The 19,034-nt window shown below is 40.0% G+C and overlaps 4 protein-coding genes across 6 annotated transcripts in view; 2 read left to right on the forward strand and 2 right to left on the reverse strand.

Annotated features, from left to right (window-relative positions):
- Positions 1-2,804, forward strand: part of LOC117481740 (zinc finger protein RFP-like) — a 17,748-nt gene extending 14,944 nt beyond the window's left edge. For 2 of the 3 annotated variants that reach the window (XM_034129611.1, XM_034129610.1), the window contains exon 2: positions 543-2,804. In XM_034129611.1, the coding sequence (XP_033985502.1) occupies positions 551-2,185 (1,635 nt within the window). In that variant the 5' untranslated portion in view covers positions 543-550 and the 3' untranslated portion in view covers positions 2,186-2,804. The remainder of the gene's footprint in view (positions 1-542) is intronic. The other variant, XM_034129609.1, reaches the window with a different exon arrangement.
- Positions 1-19,022, reverse strand: part of ppp3r1b (protein phosphatase 3 (formerly 2B), regulatory s1ubunit B, alpha isoform, b) — a 27,868-nt gene extending 8,846 nt beyond the window's left edge. Inside the window, exons 1-2 of the mRNA XM_034129691.1 lie at positions 18,797-19,022; positions 10,124-10,163 (exon numbers count right to left, since the gene is read on the reverse strand). Coding sequence (XP_033985582.1) covers positions 10,124-10,163; positions 18,797-18,799 — 43 coding nt within the window. The 5' untranslated portion in view covers positions 18,800-19,022. The remainder of the gene's footprint in view (positions 1-10,123; positions 10,164-18,796) is intronic.
- LOC117481734 (E3 ubiquitin-protein ligase TRIM39-like) overlaps positions 1-19,034 on the reverse strand; it is a 937,572-nt gene that overhangs the window by 151,166 nt on the left and 767,372 nt on the right. The gene's annotated exons all lie outside the window — the stretch shown is intronic.
- LOC117481736 (E3 ubiquitin-protein ligase TRIM21-like) lies at positions 4,176-8,046 on the forward strand. Its single transcript, XM_034129603.1, has 3 exons — positions 4,176-4,313; positions 4,988-6,627; positions 6,732-8,046. Exons 2-3 carry the CDS (start codon positions 4,996-4,998, stop codon positions 6,795-6,797), a joined length of 1,698 nt encoding a protein of 565 aa, XP_033985494.1. The 5' UTR covers positions 4,176-4,313; positions 4,988-4,995; the 3' UTR covers positions 6,798-8,046.

Consider the following 19,034-nt stretch of genomic DNA (forward strand, 5'->3'; position numbering starts at 1 on the left):
ATATAAGTTGGTCTACACTAGGGCTAAGGTTGTTATCAATATTACATCATCATCTGGATATTAGACTAGATATAGTGTCAGATTTTTCAGAAGTAGTAAAATTGCACAAGTGTCATTTCCTGGTTTTAAAGGCTGCATTACAGTAAAGTGATGTAACTTTCTTAAACTTCCAAACTGTTCAAACCATTTGCTTTTTCTGATTATCCATCAAAAATGTTATTTTGTAAATATTTTGTGAACAAATAGTCAATCTACAATATCGTTAGAGATGGTGGGGGAAAAATGTTGTGATGTTTTATATTCTCCATATCTCCCAGCCGTAGTCTAAACAACAGGATAAGGAAACATCCATTGCTGTTTTGCCATGGTAGCTATATTGAACCTATTAAGTCTTGAACGGTAACGGTTGCTCAAGCTTGGCTTAGTGCAAGTCAAAACAAAAACATATAACATTCAAAATTGACTCTGTCCAATATTAATCCCATTTCTTTCTTTTTCTGTAACTGTATTTTAAAGAAACTGTTCTTTCTTCCACACTACAGGTGTAGATATGGCTGCAGCTAGTTGTACACCATCTGAAGATCAGTTTCTCTGCTCCATCTGTCTGGATGTGTTCACTGATCCAGTCGCTTTACAATGTGGACACAACTTCTGTAAAGACTGCATCACTGAACACTGGGATACAAGTGACAGGTGCCAGTGTCCCATGTGTAACGAGGCTTTTACCACAAGACCAGATTTGAAAGTCAACACTTTCATCTCTGAGATGGTCGCTCAGTTCAGACAGTCGGCTCAACAGAAAGCCAGCAGCAGCAGCAGCAGCTCAGAGCAACAAGTCTTCAAACCAGGAGAAGTTCCCTGTGACGTCTGCACTGAAACCAAACTGAAGGCCCTGAAGTCCTGCCTGGTGTGTCTGACCTCCTACTGTGAGACTCACCTGGAGCCTCACCTGACAGCTTCAAGCCTGAAAAGACATCAGCTGATCGACCCTGTGGAGAACCTGGAAGACAGGATGTGTCCGAAGCACGATAAACCTCTGGAGCTGTTATGTAAGACCGACCAGACATGTGTCTGTATGCTCTGCCATGTTTCAGACCACAAGATGCATGATGTGGTTCCTCTGAAAGAAGGATATGAAGGGGAGAAGGCCGAGCTTGAGACAGAAATTCAGCAGATGATCCAGAAGAGACAACTGAAGATTGAGGAGATCAAACACTCAGTGGACCTCAGTAAGGAAGAAGCAGACAGAGAGGTAGCAGAAGGTGTTCAGGTCTTCACTGCTCTGAAGGAGTCTGTTGAGAGAGGCCAGGCCAATCTCATCAACACGATCAAAGAGAAGCAGAAAACTACTGAAAACCAGGCGGAAGATTTCATCAAAGAGCTGGAACAGGAAATCTCTGAGCTGAAGAAGAGAAGCTCTGAGGTGGAGCAGGTCACACACTCTGAAGACCACCTCCATCTTCTCCAAAGATTCATGTCCCTTAAAGTTGCTCCACCCACCAAGGACTGGACAGAGGTCAGCATCCATTCATCACATGAGGGAACTGTGGTGAGAGCTGTGGTTCAGCTGGAGGAGACTTTCAGTGAAGAGATGAAGAAGCTGCTTGAAGCTGAGCTGAAGAGGGTCCAGAAGTACGCAGTGGATGTGACTCTTGACCCTGATACAGCAAGTCCATATCTCATTCTGTCTGGTGTTGGAAAACGAGTGAGTCATGGTGATGTAAAAAAGAATCTCCCAGACAACCCAGAGAGATTTTCTGATGGTATTTGTGTTTTAGGAAAGCAGAGTTTCTCTTCAGGCAGATTTTACTTTGAGGTTCAAGTTAAAGGAAAGACTAAATGGACTTTAGGAGTGGCCAGAGGGTCGATCAAGAGGAAGGGAGGAATCACACTGGGCCCTCGGTGTGGTTACTGGACTATATGGCTGAGAAATGGAATCGAGTACAAAGCTCTTGATGCTCCTCGAGTCCTTCTCTCTCTGAAGTCTCAGCCTCAGAAGGTGGGGGTGTTTGTGGATTATGAGGAGGGTCTGGTCTCCTTTTATGACGTAGATGCTGCAGCTGTTATCTACTCCTTTACTGGCTGCTCCTTCAATGAGAAACTCTTCCCATACTTCAATCCCTGTAATAATGATGGTGATAAAAACTCTGCACCTCTGATCATCTCTCCTGTCAGAGTAAACTAATCACTTATCCTGTATTGATTTATTTCCATTCAAGGTAATAAACATATTTAGTGTCAAAACTGTATAGCTTCCATCTTATTTTCTACAGAATCTGTTTACTCTGGCACATTTGTTTTACACGTCATTGTTGAGATATTTTATGACATGTATCCTATTACTCAACACTGTAAATATCTTCCAGAAGAAATCACTGTTTTCTAATAACGTCAAATATGTCAAGCTGCTGTTTGCAGCTCTTCTTGGAAAACAACTCAAAATCCAAGTTTTTGATAATTTTTCTATTTGATGTCCAGCCAAAACAAATGCTTAATATTGCAAGAAATAGGGCTCATAGTAAGCCAGAGTAAGGCATATTATAAGCGTGTATTGTGTACAGAATAGAGTATTCTTAAAAGTTAACGGACAAAGGACATCAATAGAAAAGATGCCAACAGAATGTTCTATTTTGTATTAGAAGTTGTTCAGTCAATCAATGGTAACATAGAAATCTGTAAATATGTGATTGAAAAATTTAAAAAACTTGCTGTTAATAGCTATGATGATAACAAGATAAAAAAGTTATTGCTATGTGATTTATGTCAATATTAAACAAATACAAAATCCTTGATTTAATTATGAATCTGACCTTTCAGCATTTTTATTTGTTCAAATGAGTTTCACCTTTTAACTTAAAATGCTCAGAATGTTTTCCTTCTTATATAAAAGTTTTGTTTTGATGATTAAAGCAGACAAGACATAAATATCAAGACAAATATGTGTTCATTTATATCAAGTTTCATTGGTTAAAAGGCAAAGACAACACAATCAAATGTGAAGTGTAAATCAAAGTAAGCAGGGTAGCGTTATATTATTAGATGTAAACAAGCAAACATTTAAATAGGTAATTTAAAGATATTGTAAAAATAATGATGGTGTTATTTGATCCATTATCAATCAATTAGCTGGTTGTACTTCAGTAACACCAGCGTCCATGTACACCACTTCCTGGTGTTAAGGCGCAGAGTGTCCACTGGATGGAGCACAACACAAAGGAGAGATCAGCATGGAGTCACTGTACTGTAAACCAAACACTGATATATGAGGAGACACAGTTTGTGACAAACATGTACAGGATGACCACACATGATGACCAAGGACAAAGTTGTTTTAAATGGTGGTCGATTCAATAGTCCAACAATGGCCATACTTTATTTTTTTAATTTGTCCTTACTTGTTGAACAGTATAAAAACAGTTGCTGGATAAATGTGTCAAAATGTTTCTGATGGAGATAAAAACCGAGTGGATCTTTTACGTGATACAACAACAGATTATAGTTTGTATTAATCCTAAAAATGCGTTTAATTATATTTTATAATTGTTTGCTTTCCAGGCACATCACAACACCGACATCTAGTACATCTAATAAAGGTCCATCTTATCTTATCTTAGTAGTAGTCAATTAAAATAGCAGTAAAATACCACAATTCTCATTAGGTGATACGATACCACAGCAAATATAACTTCAAAAAGATAGAGCTGTTGTTAGGAAGTTCAGGTCACCATTCCCTTTTTAATATCCTCCTTTTGCTCCAATACTCATTGTGAATGAAGAGAGCTTTGATGTATAATAGTGTAACTTAATGCGAGCCCTCCTCTGGTACCTGCAGTGCTTTATAAAAACAAGTACCACTATGTTTTGGGAATGTTGGCATCAACTTGGTACAGAAGAATCAGTTCTCATGACATCCCTACTTATATCTATGTGCCCTTTTTTACAATTGTCCAGTTATTTGTTTGGTCTGCTAATACTACACTCTACACAGCTCTGTGCTACCCCTCAAAACCTTTACTCAATAAATGAATTTGGCACGTACCACACACACCTCATGCTAAGCCAGGCACATTCTTGTGAGTCACCAAAAGCATGTCCTAACAAGAAGAATACAATACTCTAAAGACCGGCAGGAAGGGGTAGAGAAATCCAGGAAAGAGGAGGGCTACAACGTCACACTCCAGAAATGAAAGTTAAGTTTTTCAGAGAGGCAGCCACACCGAAGTCGAGGCAAGTCTCTGTTTCTCTCAAAGAAAATACAAACTGAGTTCATCAGGTCCTTCTCAACAACACAGCAGAGTTTCTGTCAAACACTGGTGAGTGCAGCAGATTATATTTACCCTGTCAACAAGCAAGATTAACACAAAACTTAAGCCCTACTCAGGTGAAGGCTCCACTCTTAATGTAATACTTCAGAAAGTGTTAACAAGATAACTACGGCTATCTTTCCTCAGGCTAACTATACAGTAGCCCACTTTAACAGCTTCTGCTAGCTTCTTTCACAATCTCTCCGTGTCCGTTTTAGGGACTTTTAACCTTCAACTGAATCTTTGTGGTTGGGAGTTTAGCTTCACTCCTGCTTTCCTGCCTACGTACTACCTCCTAGATTTTGTCCAGTGGTTTCACATAAAAGTTGTCCCCAGGAGAACCAGCGGGAAGCTCTTTATACAAAGCAGGAAATGGGAAATAAATAATGTTGTTATCAAATTAGCACAGCTTTGTTATCAGTGCTATTCTTAAATATGAAATGGTCTGTGCAACAGGATGTGGACATAATCTGTTTGTTTTGCCAGAGTAGCATCAGTTAAGATAAGATGACTTAAAAGATCGCAGTTGCTTACAGCCTGGCATTGAGCCAGTCAAAACAAATGATATGATTCAATATAACTCTGCCTAAGTTTATATTTAAAAGAACATTAGTCATGCTTGTTTCTTTTTAAACAAATGATCAAAACATGTTTTGTTTTTTCTCTATTCTTCCACACTACAGGTATTAATATGGCTGCTGCAAACTATCTGCAAGCTGAAGATCAGTTTCTGTGCTCCATCTGTCTGGATGTGTTCACTGATCCAGTCACAACATCATGTGGACACAACTTCTGTAAAACCTGCATCACTGAACACTGGGATAGAAGTGACAGGTGCCAGTGTCCCATGTGTAAAAAAGAGTTCTACACAAGACCTGAGCTGCACGTTAATACTTTCATCTCTGAGATGGCTGCTCAGTTCAGACAGTCGGCTCAACAGAAAGCCAGCAGCAGCAGCAGCTCAGAGCAACAAATCTTCAAACCAGGAGAAGTTCCCTGTGACGTCTGCACTGAAACCAAACTGAAGGCCCTGAAGTCCTGCCTGGTGTGTCTGACCTCCTACTGTGAGACTCACCTGGAGCCTCATCTGACAATGTCAGGTCTGAAAAGACATCAGCTGATCGACCCTGTGGAGAACCTGGAAGACAGGATGTGTCCGAAGCACGATAAACCTCTGGAGCTGTTCTGTAAGACCGACCAGACATGTGTCTGTATGCTCTGCACTGTTTTAGACCACAAGATGCATGAACTGGTTCCACTAAAAGAAGAACATGACAGTAAAAAGGCAGCGCTGGGGAAGACGCAGGCTGAAACTCAGCAGATGATCCAGAAAAGACGACAGAAAATTCAGGAGATCCAACACTCAGTCGACCTCAGTGAAAAAGAAGCAGACAGAGAGATAGCAGAAGGTGTTCAGGTCTTCACTGCTCTGAAGGAGTCTGCTGAGAGAGGACTGAACAAACTCATGGATACGGTCAAAGAGAAGCAGAAAACAACTAAAAAACAGGCTGAAGGTTTTATCAAAGACCTAGAACAGGAAATCTCTGAGCTGAAGAAGAGAAGCACTCTGATGGAGCGTCTCTCACAGTCTGAAGACCATCTACATCTTCTCCAAAGCTTTCCATCCTTGAAAGTTGCTCCACAAACCAAAGACTGGACAAAGGTCAGCATCCGTCCATCATCACATGAGGGGACTGTGGCTAGAGCTGTGGTTCAGCTGGAGGAGACACTCGGTAAAGAGATGAAGAAGCTGCTTGAAGCTGAGCTGAAGAGGGTCCAGAAGTACGCAGTGGATGTGACTCTTGACCCTGACACAGCACATCCTGAACTCATCCTGTCTGATGATGGGAAACAAGTTAAACATGGTGATTTAAAGAAGAATCTCCCAGACAACCCAGAGAGATTTTCTTACTGCGATTGTGTTTTAGGAAAGCAGAGTTTCTCTTCAGGCAGATTTTACTTTGAGGTTCAAGTTAAAGGAAAGACCGAGTGGGATTTAGGAGTGGCCAGAGAGTCGATCAAGAGGAAAGGAAAGATCAGACTGAGCCCAGAAGATGGTTTCTGGATTATATGGTTGACAAATGGCAATGAGTACGAAGCTCTTGATCCGTCAGTCAGTCTCTCTCTGAAGTCTCAGCCTCAGAAGGTGGGGGTGTTTGTGGATTATGAGGAGGGTCTGGTCTCCTTTTATGACGTAGATGCTGCAGCTCTTATCTACTCCTTTACTGGCTGCTCCTTCAACGGGAAAATCTACCCATACTTCAGCCCCGACTGTAATTACGGTGGTAAAAACTCAGCACCTCTTGTCATCTCTTCGGTCACGGTAAGAATCCGTAATAGACGTTATCCATTGCACACAGTATAGTGATGTAATGACGAGAATATCTATTTAATTCCTTGTAAAAAAACAGACATTTTTCTTTACAGGTTCCCAGAGTGCCGGAGATGATCCTACCGGACATTGAGCGAGGGGAAAATTTAAGCTGGCGCTGAAACAGGGAATCTCAACACAGAAGAGCAAGTTTTCGCTGGCGAGTTCAAACCCAAAACCTTCTTTCTGTGAAAATGACAACCGCATCACCCTACCACCCAGAGATGAAATGTACCACAGTGGAAATTGAGTGGAAAAAATAAATGCCGCAAAAATATCTTGATGTATAGCTACAGACAATATATTGCTGAATGTTTCATAAAGCTTCATTTAAGATTAAGGCTTATTTTTTGACTATAATGTCTGCAGAGTACAGTATGTGTCATTATTATGCATTGAAATGTATCGACAGAGTTGTTTAATAGAACAGATACTGACAATATTTCCTATTTAGTTAATTACTGTGGCCAATTTTTGGGGGGGGATTTGTGAATATTGGTAATGTGGTTGATGAGACAAAGAAATCCGTTTTATTTTTTGTAGTATTTTGATTCCGTTATAGTTTAATGTTGTGATCTTTAATATTTCAGTCCTCGTTGGTTACTTGTGAACAAAGCAAGAGTGGTTTAATACAAGTGTAAAGCTGCTTGAGCAACTGCTTAGTCAGAACTACAACAGAAGAGCAGCTGCAGCAAAAATAGACCAGGAGCATAGCAATAGAGCAAGAAAAGAGTCTCCGCTCATGTACACTGGCTAGGATGGCAGCATATTGTTTTAAGGAGCCTTGAAGAAAAAATAAATTGGTGAAAGAGGGGGACAAAAGTTGTGTTTCAGTGGGATTCGTTTAGACAAATTGTGTGTATGTTTAAGGTCTGTAGGTTGGGTAGAAATCATTTCCTTTTACAAATGTAATTAATTTACATTTTCTATGTTTACTGGCCTGTGCCACCCTCATCCTTGTGTACTCTTTTTGAACCAAAATGTGTTTTTTGTACAAGAACACCCACTAAAATAATCGATAGACTCCTTTCCCATTGCTAAGTATGTGTTTCTGTTTTTATGTGGTGCGTCACGTTCAACGTCACAAACACAACTTGGAAGCAGGGTTCGTTGAAAGTGAAAATGTTCCGATGATTATTTCTTTGTTTATATGTGTCACTTATTCAGACCGTCTTTTAAATTCCTTAAACTAATGTGGTGATTGTTCAAACAGTGGAAAGACATCAAAGACTTAGTGGGTTTTTTTCTGTTGTTTTTAAAAAAATAAATGTTTTTTACGATGATCAGTGAGGAGAGCATATTTGTTTTGTATGTTATGTTTCATAATTATAATCATGGTTTAAATCCCCGTTATAAAAAAAAGTATAAATAGCCAGATGTTAATGGGTATTTTGTACAGTGTAAAAGGGGGTGTTAGTGGGTATTTTGTACAATGTAAAAGGGGATGTTAATGGGTATTTTGTACAGTGTAAAAGGTGGTGTTAGTGGGTATTTTGTACAGTGTAAAAGGTGGTGTTAGTGGGTATTTTGTACAATGTAAAAGGGGATGTTAATGGATATTTTGTACAGTGTAAAAGGTGGTGTTAGTGGATATTTTGTACAATGTAAAAGGTGGCATTAGTGGGTATTTTGTACAGTGGGAAAGGGGATGTTAGTGGGTATTTTGTACAATGTAAAAGGGGGTGATAGTGGGTATTTTGTACAGTGTAACAGGGGATGTTAGTGGGTATTTTGGACAGTGTAAAAGGGGGTGTTAGTGGGTATTTTGTACAGTGGGAAAGGTGGTGTTAGTGGGTATTTTGTACAGTGTAAAAGGGGGTGTTAGTGGGTATTTTGTATAGTGTGAAATGGGCTTTTCAACTCAAGTCTCCAAGCCAATAAAAAAAGACCAGCATTCTTTCAATAAACCAAAGAAGAAACCTATTATTTTTCACTGCTAGTTATTTTTCTGTGATGCAGTGCCACGGTTGGAGCTAAGATGGTAAATATACCACAGCCTGATGTTAACAAGGACCGCAGCTGCACTGAACTGCTGGTCCTGAAAGAAAAGTAGGGTGGGGAGTCGAGGCGTGGCAGCGTCGGGGACCCCCATAAATATCCCTGAGCAGGCAAAGTCTGTCAGAGGATCGGGGAATTACAGCAGCGTCAGCAAACCTGAACCCTGCCGCTCACATCTCTTCGTTTCAGGCCGTCAACCCAGACACCTCGCAGAATACACGGTTTGGTGAGGCTGAGACACCCGAGAGCTGCTGGTGTGACTTCTGCTTCAAGGCAAAGTCAACTGCAGTAAGAAGAGACACCAGAGTGAACCGTTCCTGCGGTCACACAACAGGGTCGGGTACTGCTTAGAAAACCCAAGATTTGGTATCAACTTTCCAGGCCACAATGTTTCCTGGGAATCCAAAGGCAGCATGAGAGGCAGGTTTCTGAGTTTGGAGGGCAAAGACTGAGCACAGGTCATAAATCTTAACCCCCCTCCTCCCTCTGTAGGGTCTCCCCCAGTCTTCCACACCTCTTTTAACAGCTCGTTAGGACGCAGTCCCCCCAAACCTCCTACCCACTGAGCAAAAGTATCCGATACCCGGGACGCTTGACGTAATTTTGAGACCCAAGTTCAGCTTACACAACAATTTTCCTGTGTGTAAGCTTTAAAAAAGTAGGTCCAAACATTATTTTCTAATTAAGTGTCAAGCTTTGCTCTGGAGTTGGGGGGGGGGGGGGGGTCAGAGCAAAGCGACCAACTAATTAAAACTGGGATATTGTGGTGACTAAAAATAAGCGAGGTTCTCCCAGCAGCCCTGACACTGACCTTTACAGAGGGATGAGGCATTTTTAGCCTCACAGTGTTGGGAGTCTGGGTCAGACTGCCAGCAGAGTTCTGCAGAGGAAGGTGCAGCATGTGGGGATGTTCACATCCATCACCCACCACCATCGAAACGCTAAATAAGTGTATCTATTTCCACTGAGAAATCCCCACCAAAGAGTGCAGACCAGGGTAAATGTTTTTGACCTTTTAATTTCTGTTTGAATTGCGTCTGTGGCATCAAGTATCAATACTTGCATTTTGACAATATTACACACCGATGCATGTGATGTTTGACAAGGTTGTGCTTTCTTTTTTGATTAATAAAAAATGTTTGCGGAGAAATGTGTTTGTACGTCATAAAATGAAGGTCTTTTTTTAAGTATGCTTCTGGTACTGCAATCAATAAGAAATACACAAATATTGTTTGCAAATTCTTATGAAAAGGTAAATCTGTTCAAAGGCATTGAAATGTCTTTTGCATGATAAGTACAAAAAAACCTCACTGTAATTTAGAAAACGCTTTCAGTAAAAAAGTAAGATTGGCCCCCAACACAACACATGTAAAAATGACCCCAAACACACATGAGGAATTAAAACAGTTAAGGAAAGTAATAAGTTAGTCAGTGACTGATTGATACTCACAGTGCGAGCACATGTCCAGGGCATAACTGGCTTCATTTCCCTGGAAGAGAGAAAAGATTGACAATGAAATTAATGTTCACATATAAACAGGAAAATCTTTGCATCTCAAAAAGGGGTTCAATACTTTATATACAAGAGAACAAAGCAGGACTAGGGTCTGCTTTATGTCTCAGCTGGGTTTTATTGCATCAGGAGAGGTGCCAAAAAGCCTCTCAGTACATAACATGAAACACCATATGCATAACAGTTCTCCATAAACTTGAAGAAATCACCACTTATATTCATAACAAATCAGCGAAAGCAGCTTAAATGTCAAAGAAAACATATGAATTGAGCTATTCTGTGTCCTGTTCTAGAGTAATTGTTGGCGTTCTTCATTATGCATGAGCGACAGAATGATCTGGACTCTAAAACTAGGCCGTGCTGCTTTCATTTGCCTCCTCTCTCATCTCTCGAGGACTTTAAATCAGGCTGCTCGACCGAGGGCTCCTAGAGTGTGAACAAGAGCCACAGTGAGTCTAATCCACATTTATAAAACAGGTCCTGTGTGAGGTGAATACTGCTTTACATTTGGGCCTTATCACATTGATTGATTAGGATAATACGGGTCTTATCAACCATATTTAAAACATTTAAAATCATACTGTGTTAATGGAAGTATTTGATGTTAACGTAATGACATGCCACCGTTTCGCAAAGCAACATCAATCATGGCTTAATGCTACTGGCACTATTTCAGAAATATTTTGGACTGTTTATTTCTTGTGTCTTAATTTCTCTTATGTACATTACCTTGTTTTTTTATGCTGCTGCAACGCAAACAAGTACTTATCTATCTATCCATCTATCCATCCATCCATCCATCAATCAATCAATCTATCTATCCATCCATCTATCTATCTAACAAATGCAAATTCCCCTCTGTGGGACGAATAAAGGTATTCTGATTCTGAGTCTGTAAAATTCCACTAAAAGGCCATTTAGTTTTCCTAAATCAGTTTCAATCCAGAATTATCCTGTTTGTGCTTTTGATTGAAGACTTGATTTGGTTTCTTTAGATTGCCGTGCCAGCCCCCACCCCCCTCCCCCCTCTTTGGGGATCTCCACATGCAGAGGTCGGCTCCAGCTTGTTTTCTGACACCGAGCCCAACACACACTTGGCTCTGATGGCAGGCGTCACATCGGCCGAGTACACTACACGGGGTTTCCTTTTCATCTTGTACTTGTGAGTTCCTGTTGCACGTTAGTATAGAGCAGAGTGTAATCAGTTTCACAGATTTCAAATGTGACTTAGTGCCAACAAGCATTGATAGTGTGTGCGAGAGTCACAGTTAGTGATTAATTTTATTTTGATGTTTTTTTTGTATAATCACTATTTTAACAGGGATACAAATCCATAATTTGGACACCAAATAGGATAGATAGAATAGAAGAAAATAGCAAGATAAAAAACTAACACTTTATTTAGTTGATGTCCCCACAGTGTTGCATGAAAGGGTAGAATATCGTTTAAATATAGAAATTGAATTTCCAATACATTAAAGTGTCAGTGACCATTGATCATTATTAATCCACAGCTGGGCTATACAAAATGTGTTTTACTTTCGGCCTACTCAGTGCTTAGAACAAATATGTTTGAACTGACTAATCTTTAATTTTCTATTGTGGTTTTAAGACAAGCTTTGCTAGAGCAACATGTTGCTGGTTGATTACAAGTTGTTGGAGGCATTATTGTGCACACTGAAACGGGAACCAGCTTCTATTTCAATCTGCACACATTTTGATGCTAAGCTTCCAGTTTCTTCTACCACCGACTGCTGATTGAACCATTTCTCAGTGTTATATTTGTCTCTTTCCGCCGTTTCAATTGCACTTTTCACAACCTAAAAGCATACAAGACGAAAAATAAAAAGATAAGAGTACCGCTCTCAACTATCTGACTTGACCCAATCAAGCTTTTGTGGCTGGAGAAATAACCTTTAGAGTACATTAAACAATAAATCACTGCATTTCTAACAGCTCATGTACTTCTTCGGAGTGACTGTAATAGCGTTAACTAATTGCTGCCGGATACCAATCATGGATTTTCCTTAATGAACATTAAAGCATGTAAACATGTCACAGTTGAGGCCCAACATACTAATATGAAGCTGAAATGAGCATAATAGGGCTCCTTTAATTAAAATACTTCAGTAAAAAAGGTCTTCTCAGTCTCTCTCCATATTTTCCTCCAAGTCGGTTGAACAGTAAATCATTTCAGGGTTTATAGCAGTTTTTTACAGCAGATATTTGATTGTCGTTGTTCACTAAATCGTTACACCCCTATGCACTACTGTGATACATTGAAATAAACCCATAGCAATATACACTGCAATGCTGCAAGTGAATCAGGTCAATCACTCCACCAAGAGGAATTCATTTATGAACCTGACCTACAATGAAACATGTGCATGTATATTTAGGGACCGTGAACGGTAACCCCACCTCAGCTCTGATTATCTGCCACATTATTTGAATCTCCGTCATAAAATCTGACTGGCATTGCTTCACAGCGAACATGACAGTAAAGCTGCAGCAGCGTCTGACAGGAATCTCAAACTGCTGACCTCCGTGCTGCTCTGATCGGGACAGAACAAAAAACCTACGCATCAACTGTCTTATGAACTGTAAAAAAAATGCACAATGTTGGGGTTTTATTGTCCCTAGTGGACCAAGTTTACACCACACAGACCACTGGAACCACACATGGCTTCTGCACTTTTATAATATTTCTGTAAGGATCACCATTCACAGACAATGTGAACGTGGCTTGTTGTGTGGTCATTTAATCTTTTATGATTCGTATGATGTTTTAATGCTTTGTCAAGCACTTTGTGACTATGTCTGGGAAAAGCACTTACTTACAATCGGAAAACACTTAATCTGTTCTTTCCTCTCCTGTTTCAGTCAGACAACAACATCACTGTTTGATCACAACATGTGTTCAATTGTTGGACAGATATTCTGGTTCGTCTGCTGTGTCTGTGCTGGATTAACCTCCTTTTTGTTCCCTATGCATACAGTAATACTCTAGACTTGTAACTGTTGTCATTTACAGATATCTGATTACTTAACAAGCGGGAAATAACTAATCGATTTCAGGTCATTGATACTACGTTTCTGCCTAGTTAACAGTAGTTCTTGTCTGACGATTAAATATGAAATGCACATTTTACAATCGTAATGTTGTATCGCTGAACTATTGAATGGCATGTTATCAAAATTGCAAATAAGACTTCTGCGATACTCAAATTGCAGAAGAAGCAATATCTCTTAAAAAGGCACACTATGTGTCAAAATACCATTTTAGTATTTTGGTCTTGCAGAGATTTCCTAGCCAGAGTTTAAGATAACATAAAATAAAATAGACCTGCATTGATCCCCGTGAAAAATTCAGGTGTTAAAGCAGCCACAGAATAAGAGAAAAACATTGGACAGTACAGATAAGAATTAACACAAGGATGATGAGGAAAAAAAAACATGCAAGTAACATGTTAGTGACATTAACTGGCTTTTTGCAGGTATTTTGTGTAGTTGTCTGACAGAGGAAAATGTCCCTAGGGAAATACCAAAAATAAATCTAATCTAATCAGGCCTGTGAGGCAGTCAAAAGGGAAATCAATTAAATGTATCCCCGTTTTAAACATTTGGTGGTAAGGAGATCCCTTAAGACCGTCGTAAGTAGGGATGCTCCGATCGATCGGCCTCACTCTCTGCCGATCGATCGGTGCTCTCTAAAAATGCCTGACGTAAAATGATGACGTAAAATACATGACACTTTTCTCTGTGCGCGGTAAAACAAGCTCGCCAAAATGGCTTCACCGGTCTGGCAGTATTCTAAGGTGTCCGAAAATGACAATAAAATAGCGGTATGCAACGTGTGTGAAGCAGAAATCCTGCAGCTCCACCCGCTGTGAGCGGAGCGAAACACACACTAATGGGGCATTTCCACCATGGCGCGGAGCGCGGTTTAAGCGTGCCGTGTCGTGCCGGGCCCGTTTTTGGTTGCGCTTCCACTAGGCCTAGTTCCGGCCCGGGGGTACTTTTCCACCTCTTTTCTGGCCCGACAAAATCGTGGTTCTATCGGGGCCAACAAACAGGGCTGAGTCGGGCTGAGTATGCTAAACTAGAGAGAGAATCGCTGGCAGGGGGGCTACAACTACAACAAGATGGACATATTTGACCGTGATTTAATTGTAATACACGTTTCAAAATGATGCCGAAGTAACAACATACTGATACCGGTTAGTAAAAACCATGAATTAATGCTTTGGCAAGTTTGCAGACAGACGGCAGGTGAAAAACCTTTTAAAATGCGTGTTTTCTAAATGGAGATTGGCTAAGCTAACTCAATATATGCTCCGACCGTCCACACTCACAACAACGGCCTATACAGACATAAATAAAGCAGTGACTGTATTCGCCATGACACAGGCAGTCTGTGGTTTGTACTTGTTTAACTTTTGTCTAGTTTCTGAACATATATAAGGAGCTGTGAGCTCTGAGTGCTAACAGCTAACGGCTGTGTTGTTTTTCTGGGGTTCTCATTGAAGATGACGTCACGGCTCCGCCTACACTGCGTTACTATAGTAACTACCCCAGTTCCTAAACTGTAATGGAAGCGCAGCATGAAGTGAGCCGGCCCTAACAAGGCCCAACGCGGCCTAGCAGTACCGAGCGAGGCCGAGGCCGACCGTGTGGTGGAAATGCGCCATAAGAGTTAGACCTAACACACTTAGCTATTTTATCTACCTCTGGAACAAGCTAAACTAGTTATAAATATATTTATTCTTCACTGTCGGGTCACTCATTACTGGATCAGTGAGTTGCATAAGTCGGATACTGACGGGCTGTCAGGGGAGACAGGGAGACAGGGGGAGAGAGAGGGGGAGAGGGAGAGAGGAAAAGAGAGAGGCTCCGCTCATTTCTCCCGTGTTATTATCCAAAGTTAATGTAAACTTGAATAATGTACTTCATTTGAATGTAATAATTATGTTGGGTTGTTGTTTGTGGAAGCGCCAGTGAATGAGCCCCATTAACTGAGTTTTAAACATCACTTTAAATGGAAGATCCCCATAGGCCCCGCCCACTCGATCGGATCGGTATCGGCCGATACTGATTCCGGCGATCGGCGATCGGCCCCAAAATTGGCGATCGGAGCATCCCTAGTCGTAAGACTATAACCTTATATTTGTGCGGTGCATGGCACGTGGGCGGTGAGAAATCCTGCGCCACTAGAATCCTTTATTGTTAGCTCAAAAAAAAGGATCTCTTCATTTTGCTGACTTCTTTTAATATAATACATGTGCTGGAAGGTGGATCCTAATTTGTTTTTTTTGTGCTTTATTGCTGTTTAAATGCAGGCTCAGATATGGCTATTAAAACACGTCAGGTATTTTTTATATAAGCCTGAATTGCGACCATATTGACTATGATTTTCTTTTGTGTAAATCATGGAGCAATACTACAAATCGTAGTGTACAGACAAAAGAAAACGCTACGTAAAGATCATCACAAAAAATGTATTAAAGCATTGTGATGCTCTACAAAATATATATTTCTAAATTAGATTAATGTTGAAAATCATGATTTCATCGCAACTAGATATTTGTTTCTAAATTGTTCAGCCATGCAATGCCTGACTAAACACCCAGGATTCCCCAAAATCCAGTAATAATACATATCCTGGAAGTGTACTAAAATGAATTAAAATCATCATTGCTATATGTACAATGAATGATCAAAAACACAGCGTTAACATCGTTGTGTTCCATAGCTTAGTATTCCTACATTTCAAATTGGTGTACTCTATAAACCATTTGTTAATAAAGGACAGCAGTGGTTTGGTGTGAAAAACAGCAGCTTGTGGGCACTGCGGGCCGGAGAGAAATATGTGTTTTAAATTCAGCTGGCTCAGTGTGGGCGTATTCTTACTCGTGGGAGAACTAGGGTAATCATTTCCACACAATTTTGGAGTCATCAATCCATTTTTAACTCGCATTAAGATATGAACTCTAAGGGGAAATACAGACCAGCGGGATATGAGAGTTATAACATTATAGGCCTACCAGCGGCCTATTTCCCAGCGTTTATGCACAACCTTGCTCCAAAATCACATTTGGATCGGCACATCCCAGCTACTGTACCTCGACATCCTCGTCTGTCTGCATGATGTAATGTGTCCAGTGTGTGTTGCACTTACACAAATAAGTTAAACCTGCCTCCACAAATTGAGGAAACCTTCACTGCTTAGTCGACTTGCTGTGTATGATTATCTTGTTATACAAGCATCCACATTCCTCAACGCAGGTTACTTGTGGTTCTTGATCTAAGCGTTTAAAAAAGAAAAAATGAAACCTTAAAACTGTCACTGCGACAAATACCATGTTCACAAGTCTCTGGTTTGAATTTAGATGGTGATCCCTATTGTTTTTGTATCTCTTTAGTAGATCTATATATTAATTTAGGGCAACAATAAATACAACAATAAAAATGTGAGCTGAAGATAATTGGGCGAAACAAGGGTTGCACAATTTTGGGAATATTCCAGGTTGAACCTTCTATGAGAAATAACAGAAATGTATGAATATTAAGCGGATATAAAAAGGAATACAATTAAAATATAGGACTTCTTTGCTAAGGCTGTATTTACCATGTCACATTTAAAAGACATTCCCTATAGCCCCCGCCAAAATGAGACTTCCTCACAGCCATCCTTGTCGTTTGTATCTTTAGTACTCACAAAAATAGGTCCATAATTGTTTTTTAATTGGCTAGCTATAGCTCGGAGAGAGACAGGGGATGACATGCAACATAGGGCCCGGGCTACAATGCTAATTTAATAACAATTTTGCACATAGGGGAGCTGTATCGCCTTTCTATGCCCTTTTTAAAAACAGAGTTTAGTGGGTAGAAGGCTCTCAAAAATGTTGTGTATAAATTAATTTTATATTGTATTTTACGCCTTATGATGAATCATCAACTGTTGATCACAGTGGGCCCTCTAGTTTTATATCACACATCATATTATTTAACAGCAGATATCATCAGCCTGCTTCACAGCATCAATTATCTCAAAATCAGACATCAATTACCCTGAAAAATGAGGTTAAAGATTGATTTAAAGGGATTTAAAACACCAACAGGGACGTCTGACAGAGCTCCAGTGTTCTGACAGATCAGCCATGTCTCACTTAAGACAACACTTCCGGTCAATATTTTCAAAATAAAATCGTAAATTGCAGATGAAAACTGGCAAACACAATTTGATAACCTATATATTGCACGACCATTTTATTACCAGAGAGTAACACTAAAAGAGTCCTGCAGAAATTGTAAGGTATATGAACAGCTCCTAACACAAATGTCTAACCATTTAAATATATCCAATATTTTGTTCATATTGGCACAAGGTGGTGGTACTGCATGCATTTGAAATCTATGTTAATTTAGCATTAAAAACAGTAACTCTATGAATGCAGGACTTTTCACTTGTAATAGAGTATTTTTACAGTATGATTTGATTATGGTACAAGTACAAGTCCTGCATTGCAAATGTTACTTGAGTAAAAGTACAAAGGTATTAGCATCAAAATATAGTTAAAGTAGCACAGTAAAAGTAGTCATTGTGCAGATTGGTCCATTTCAGAATAATATATATGATATGTTTTATAATGATTGATCATTAAAGTGTTCTCAAAGCTGGTGAAGGTGCAGCTAGTTTGAATGACTTTGTATACTGCAGGGGTAGCTTGTGAATTTACTCCAGGTGGAACTAAGTCTGAATTTAAACACTTGATTATATTTCACATCATTCATCCACATCTGCAAAGTAACTAAAGGTATTAAATACAAGTAGTGGAGTAAAAGTACACCATTTACCTCTGAATTGTAGTGGAGTAGAAGTGTGAAATAGCTACACATTGAAATACTCAAGTAGACCACAAGTACCTCAAAATTGTACTTGAGCACAGTACTTGCACCACACCATTGCACATATCTTGAAATGTTAGGATGTTGGTCGAGCAGGACACATCCACACTTATTGATTGATCTGTTTTCTAACGATGTATGAACTCAATTATTAGCTTAGCCAAAAAGTCAATAATAAAAAAGGTTAGTTGTGAACTCACTTAATTTACGGGCTTTGAAGGTTTTATTTTTAATTATTTTTGACGTTACGACACTTCCGTCGTTACCGTGTTGCGCACTTGACGCACCTCCAGCTAGCTACAGCCTGCTAGCAAAAACCGTAATAGTATTTCTGGATTTCCTCACAAGCTAACTAGCCTTGTGACCATATTAAAACCGAGCCACACATCGACGTTATTCTCTACGTGGATGTGTGACAAGTGTAGCATTTAAAAGAAGCATAAATAATACAATAAATAAACAATATACTGTCATGGACACAAAAAAAACGTTACGCTCTTTTTTTTCTAATGTCAGTTAGCGCTGTGCTAACGGCAGCTAGGTTAGCATTGGGATGCTAGCTCTGAAGCTAACAGTTCAGATGAGAGCTGTGCTAAGGGTAGCTAGGTTAGTATGCTAGCTCTGAAGCTAACAGTGGCAGACGAAGGAAGGGAATCTGTTTTTACAAAATGACATTTTAATTTGAAAACAGGTTTTTCTTACCATTTTGCCGCAAGGGGGGTCTGAAGCTTCTTGGAGAGTAATTTAAAAGCTCCGTTAACGGATCGACGCAATCAGATAAAAGACGAGATTTGTGACTTTTAACAGTGAGATACCGACCACCGGCTGTCTGACTTTACGGTTTCTGACAGCGGGGGAGAGATTCACTGCAGCGCGAGCTGATAGAGCCGCAGAGGGGGAGAGAGAGGAGAGGTAGTGGTGGAGAGAGAGAGAGAGAGAG

The sequence above is a fragment of the Trematomus bernacchii genome, unplaced genomic scaffold (genome assembly GCF_902827165.1).
Source record: "Trematomus bernacchii unplaced genomic scaffold, fTreBer1.1, whole genome shotgun sequence".
Classification (NCBI taxonomy): Eukaryota; Metazoa; Chordata; class Actinopteri; order Perciformes; family Nototheniidae; genus Trematomus; species Trematomus bernacchii.

What these genes read in the sequence shown, in the direction of transcription:
- LOC117481736 (XM_034129603.1), top strand. Translation starts at nt 4,996, where the DNA reads ATGGCTGCTGCAAACTATCTGCAAGCTGAAGATCAGTTTCTGTGCTCC. An exon ending in TTGTCATCTCTTCGGTCACG is followed by an intron (nt 6,628 to 6,731) that starts GTAAGAATCCGT and finishes TTTTCTTTACAG; the next exon opens with GTTCCCAGAGTGCCGGAGAT.